The following is a 5832-nucleotide window of genomic DNA, read 5'->3' as shown; positions in this document are numbered from 1 at the left end:
CGCACACACACGCAAACACACACTCACACACGCACACACACACACTCTCACACACGCTCACACACACGCTCACACACACACACGCACACACACGCTCACACACGCAAACACATGCACACACACACACACACACACACACACGCACACACACGCTCACACACGCACACACACACACACTCTCACACACGCTCACACACACGCTCACACACACACACGCACACACACGCTCACACACGCACACACACACACACTCTCACACACGCTCACACACACGCTCACACACACACACGCACACACACGCTCACACACGCACACACACACACACTCTCACACACGCTCACACACACGCTCACACACACACACGCACACACACGCTCACACACGCACACACACACACACTCTCACACACGCTCACACACACGCTCACACACACACACGCACACACACGCTCACACACGCACACACACACACACTCTCACACACGCTCACACACACGCTCACACACACACACGCACACACACGCTCACACACGCAAACACATGCACACACACACGCACACACACGCGCACACACACACACAGACACACAGTATATTTAAAAACTGAACAAAACCTGGCGAGCTGAACTGCTTTTGTCTGTATAGTTAGCATTCTGACTGATTTCGTGGCTGATTTGTGGTGTTTTATGTTCCACACAAACAGATTTAAAACAGACTGAACAGCACTAAGTGTGAACGGTGAACAGTCACTAAAATCCTTGTATCTTTAAGGTTGAAAAGCAGATGTACGCACGCTTCACAGATTTAAAACAGACTGAACAGCACTAAGTGTGAACGGTGAACAGTCACTAAAATCCTTGTATCTTTAAGGTTGAAAAGCAGATGTACGCACGCTTCACAGCATGGTTTAGTCTTTCCAGTGACCTTCATCTCCATCCCGGCCTTAAAGCTCATGTCGTTTATAGTGAACACCTGAGAGAGATGGAGGGAAACACCATGAACGATTCAAGACATCACTCTCAGGTGGGTTTGAAATCACAATAGAATTGATAAGATAAGACATGGACACAGTTGTGAGAGGTTCACATGCTCTTTATTCTTCATTGATGATGTATATGTCAAATTACTGTTTAACCTGCGATTCTGTCGATAAGAGGAACAGTTGTTGGTCAGAATGTGTTATCTGAGCGGCCGAACCCAACGTTAATGATAAACCTCTGATAATAAAGTCATAAAGAGGTGAACAGGAAGACCCAGCAAGCAAACACTGATCCATTTAATCCAACATTCAGACCCTGAAACAACACGTTATTCTGACTGATTGATGGATACGGAGTGAGGCGAATGCTGGAGACTTTGAAGAAAATCAAATATCAGTTTGATTTGTGTCACATTTCCAGATGTTCCTTTATAGTTTAGATGGCTTTATTATATGTGTACACTAAAAAATGCTGGGTTGTTTCAACCCAGCTTTGGGTCAAATATGGACTAACCCAACCGTTGGGTTAAATTTTTACATTAAATTTTTAACCCAAAAGTTGGGTTAGTCCTAATTTGAGCCAAAGTTGGGTTGAAACAACCCAGCATTTTTTAGAGCGTAGTCGTTTGTAGAGAGATTCAGCTGTACGGCTTGGAGAAAAGTATTTTGTGGCTATTTTTCATGCCTTGAAATCATGAAATTAAAATATGATGGTCAATAATTAGTCATATTAAGTCTTTAAAATTATTGAATTATTTCATGTTATTTCTTAATGCTATAACAATTCAACTGAATAATAATTAAATTCATTTCACATTTCATTTTGCAATCACAGTGTTGCTGCAGTGAGATTCTCCAGAGGAAACTGTGATAGCATCAGTTCATGCTGTTGATTCAACACAACATCACAAACGCTCTGAGCAACACAAATAGAAAAGAATAGAATAGAAAAGAACAGGATAGAATACAGAGCCAGTGAAAGGAAGTGATGTCACTCACCATCCTGTTGAGTTGGTGGAGCTGCAGCTGTGTGTCTCGTTCACCTGCCGCCCCTCATTATAAACCCAGGAGGCGGATCCAGAAACTCCAGCCAATAGGAGCAGAGCAGAGCGGCGAGGCTGAGCCAATCACACTCACTGACCGAATCAATATGGCTGTTATCTTTGAGATACCATCATGAATAGACTGATTTCGTCTCAGTGGCCCAAAGAAACATGACATTATCACAGCACTGTTCGACCGTCCACACATCTTTAAAGAGCTTATTTTCATACAAACAGATGTTCAGAATGTTGTTTGGGAATCTACACAATGAAATAAAAGTTTTGATTCAGCTAATGGAGATTTTTGTCCAGAAACAGGAATCTGCTGCTGTTCATTGATGTGCTGTGGTGACGTGTTATACTCCGTCTCTAATCATCACTGAGCTCATAGTAATTGCAGATTAATTACGTGCACATTTCCAGTTTCAATTGTCACACTGCAGGCCCATTTAAAATGAACCAGTGAAGACAACAAATGATTACATTATTAAAATCTGATGTACAATTTCCCTCACCTAAAATCTTGATGCTGATTGTTGTTTCAGTGGTTTTTGCAGTCAAACGTTGGGTTTCTTCTGTCGTCAGTAGTTTTGATTTCTGTGAGCTGTTTCATTGTAGAGGATTTGGCTTGCTGTGGTAGTCTGTGTTGATGGTGTTACCGCTTTGTTTTGATTTTTTATAGTAATAAAAATCATTTAGTTCAGTTAGAGACCATTTATCTACGGTGATTTTGTAAGTTCCTTTTTAACATTTGTTTCTTATTTATTTGGTTCCACAGTGTTTGCTGATTTTTAGGGGACACAATGGATGGTTGTAACATTTTTAACATTTTTGTCTGTATCTTGGAATTCTTTTAAGCCAGTGTGTTCAAAATGTGATTCAAACTAGTCACAAGTGTCTGCTATTAAATGATGCAGCTGTTATCTTTGCAGCACAAACAGAAAATGCACGGTTTAGTTTCAAACACGAGGAGTGAAATGTTACAATTCACCCCATAGTCTGAGTTAGCTGTAACATACCCTGGGGTGAGATTTAACATTATGCAATAATGATTATGACAAAAATGGATTTTGAAAGCTTTTTATTCAACACTGACTTTTCAACATAATTGGTGATGTGTGTGTGTGTGTGTGTGTGTGCATGTTTGTTAATGTCACTCACAGTAATTGGCCATAATAAAATTTAACTTGAACACTTGAACATTGAGAGTACACCCCTTGGTTTGTCTTTCTCTTCCAAGACATAGGCATCTGAGTTAGTTGTTACAACTGAGTTAGTTGTCTTGCTGTTACAACTAACCCAGAGTCTTGTAGCCATGAACTAGCTCACCTAACAGCTAACAGCCAAAACATTAATAGCACAAACAACTTGCATGACAAATATCTACACAGACTCACAATAAACATAATTTAACTTTGATGAGTTCAACTACAAAGCAAGGACTGCCATCACAAAAATAAATGAAGTATAAAAAGTTACTTTCTTACCTCAAATTTAGTTTTTCTAAGCTGCTGTGTTTGCCACGGGGCTCTACTTCCTCACATGAGGAATAAGGACTCAACTGAGAGTGTGTGAAGTGAATTAGGAGATTTCTTACTTGTTCCTTATTTGAGAAACTGGAAGTGTACAACCATCCCTAGGCTCTCCCTATATACTGTATTTAAACTTTGTGTAATTTATTTGTTTTATATTGGGCTATAGCATGTTGTATATGAGTTAAAAATCAGGAAATGATGCAGACCTCTAGAAATCATTAGCTCAGGTCTGATGTGTTTGCTCACGGGGTCAAAGTGCAGAGCTAAAAGTTTGTCTCTACAGCAGTGGTTTTAACTTCTGGACGTATATAAGAGATTTGTGAAGCGTGATTGCTCTGAATCCAGTGCTGATGATGGAGAGCGTGCAGCAGACGATCACGAGGGTCTCGCAGGAGCTGAACTGTAGTCCCACGTCCCGCAGGCTGGCAGAACATCTGGACCGACACGATGAGCTGCAGAAGCTGCGCCAGGAGTTCCTCATGCCCAAAATATCTGACCTGCCGCCGTGTGAGTGACGCTTTATGACCCGACATATATCACAAAATACATCAAAGAGGAGCTGGAGAAATGGGCCACAATGTGAGTCATCTGTCTTGATTTATCAAATGCTGAATCAGTTTCAGAAAAATATAACATCAATATCAAATAAAATGTTTCAGGCTTTTGGATGTCATTTTAGTGACTGTATTTTTCTTCTTTTATTTTGCTTTTCTATATTTCTATATTTGTTTTGTAAAATAAAACACTTTTTTTCCTAAATCATAATGTAATTTGAATTTAAATTCCATTATTTATTATATGTTTCATTTTCTATTTATATTTCAGGCTTTAGGATGGCATTTTGGTATCAGTATTTTTCCATACATTTTGATTAGTAGAAGCTTGTTTTCTATATTTATTATCTTGTTAAATAAAATATAAATTTTTACATTTTATTTTATTTTATTTTATTTTATTTTATTTTATTTTATTTTATTTTATTTTATCCAAAAATAAATTTCACTGCCAAAAAATAAAATAAAAATTAAGGTAACTGGTAAACAGGTTCTTTACTGAAACATGTTTTTCTTTTTCCATTAAAATTACTATTTTTTTTTGTAGTGACAAACACTGTTAAAAGTAGTTAGATAAAATAACAGAAATGCTTTGAAGGAAATCCCATAATACTGCAGTGACCCGTAATCACATGTTGTTTCCAGTGGAGTCCATGGCCACCTGAAGGGGTCGCGACCTTGGGCCTGGGCCGAAGAGACCCTGGAGGAGCTGATGGCAAAGATCGTTGGTAATTAAGAGCTTCTTAACTAAGAGTTTGTTATTGACTTCCGGTTGACCGGTCACAGTCACATCCAGTATGAGAATGTGAATGAATATATGAGGTTCATGGGGAACATTTGCTTTTCATATTTCTGTTTCTATGGGATGTAAACACAGAGAGAAGCCATACGTCTGTCTGTAGATAGAGTGTGTGAAGTTAACAGGGTAAACAGGGTAAAGAGAGGACTTTACCCCCACATGTAATCCCTGGAGCTCCTGATTTAGCCAGACTGCTTTTATGGATGTGTGTATTTGTATATGAGTGTGTGAATCTTTATATAGGTGCTAAACCTGAGGAAGTGGCTCTGATGAATGGACTGACAGTCAATCTGCATCTTCTGATGGTAAAAAACAAACATTTGCAAATATTTTTTCTGCATGTTGATTTTTAAATATTCCCCCTTTTTATGCACCTCTCAGCTTTCCTTCTACAAGCCGACTCCAAAACGCTATAAGATTCTTCTAGAAGACATGGCCTTTCCATCAGACCATGTATGTATACCTAAATTAATGCTATCATTATTTTGATGTGAACATTAGGGTACAACGGGGCTAAAGGCCCACACAGTAAAAAATGACCGTGAATTTAACGGTAAAAGACTGTAAAAATGCTACAGTAAAAACCTGTTAAATGGTTAACGGTAAATTCCCCTACTATATACGGTGAAAAACTGTATTGGACATTACATGTATTGGACATTAATTTTACGGTAATATACCGTAATGTCCGAAAAGATTTTTTTTACGGTAAAAATCCGGCAACCACAGCTGCTGTTTTTTACCGTAAATTTTACAGAATTTTTTTTTACAGTGCACCTTAAGAAAAAATGTGCTATTCACTGCGACTAATATGTATAATTGCAGAAAAAATATATATGTTGCATTGAATATTAATGGAGCAACATATTTTGTGTGAAAATAAATCATTCAAGTTGTTTATTTTGTTTAAAAATCTTATAAATG

At 38.4% G+C, this 5832-nt stretch overlaps 2 protein-coding genes across 3 annotated transcripts in view; one reads left to right on the top strand and one right to left on the bottom strand.

Annotated features, from left to right (window-relative positions):
* LOC107681420 (galectin-1-like) overlaps window positions 1-2067 on the bottom strand; it is a 5577-nt gene extending 3510 nt beyond the window's left edge. The window contains exons 1-2 of one of the 2 annotated variants that reach the window (XM_016477716.1): window positions 1977-2067; window positions 891-970 (exon numbers count right to left, since the gene is read on the bottom strand). In XM_016477716.1, the coding sequence (XP_016333202.1) occupies window positions 891-970; window positions 1977-1979 (83 nt within the window). In that variant the 5' untranslated portion in view covers window positions 1980-2067. Of the gene's footprint in view, window positions 1-612; window positions 698-890; window positions 971-1976 lie in introns of those variants that run through there. The other variant, XM_016477718.1, reaches the window with a different exon arrangement.
* Window positions 2068-4087: 2020 nt separating this feature from the next.
* kynu (kynureninase) overlaps window positions 4088-5832 on the top strand; it is a 5581-nt gene continuing 3836 nt past the window's right edge. Inside the window, exons 1-4 of the mRNA XM_016477715.1 lie at window positions 4088-4134; window positions 4755-4837; window positions 5152-5213; window positions 5290-5361. Of these exons, the coding sequence (XP_016333201.1) occupies window positions 4822-4837; window positions 5152-5213; window positions 5290-5361 (150 nt within the window). The 5' untranslated portion in view covers window positions 4088-4134; window positions 4755-4821. The remainder of the gene's footprint in view (window positions 4135-4754; window positions 4838-5151; window positions 5214-5289; window positions 5362-5832) is intronic.

Source organism: Sinocyclocheilus anshuiensis, unplaced genomic scaffold (genome assembly GCF_001515605.1).
Source record: "Sinocyclocheilus anshuiensis isolate Anshui unplaced genomic scaffold, SAMN03320099.WGS_v1.1 scaffold1394, whole genome shotgun sequence".
NCBI classification, from domain to species: Eukaryota; Metazoa; Chordata; class Actinopteri; order Cypriniformes; family Cyprinidae; genus Sinocyclocheilus; species Sinocyclocheilus anshuiensis.
The sequence above is the reverse complement of the archived record's forward strand: the minus strand, read 5'-3'. Positions and strand labels throughout refer to the sequence as shown.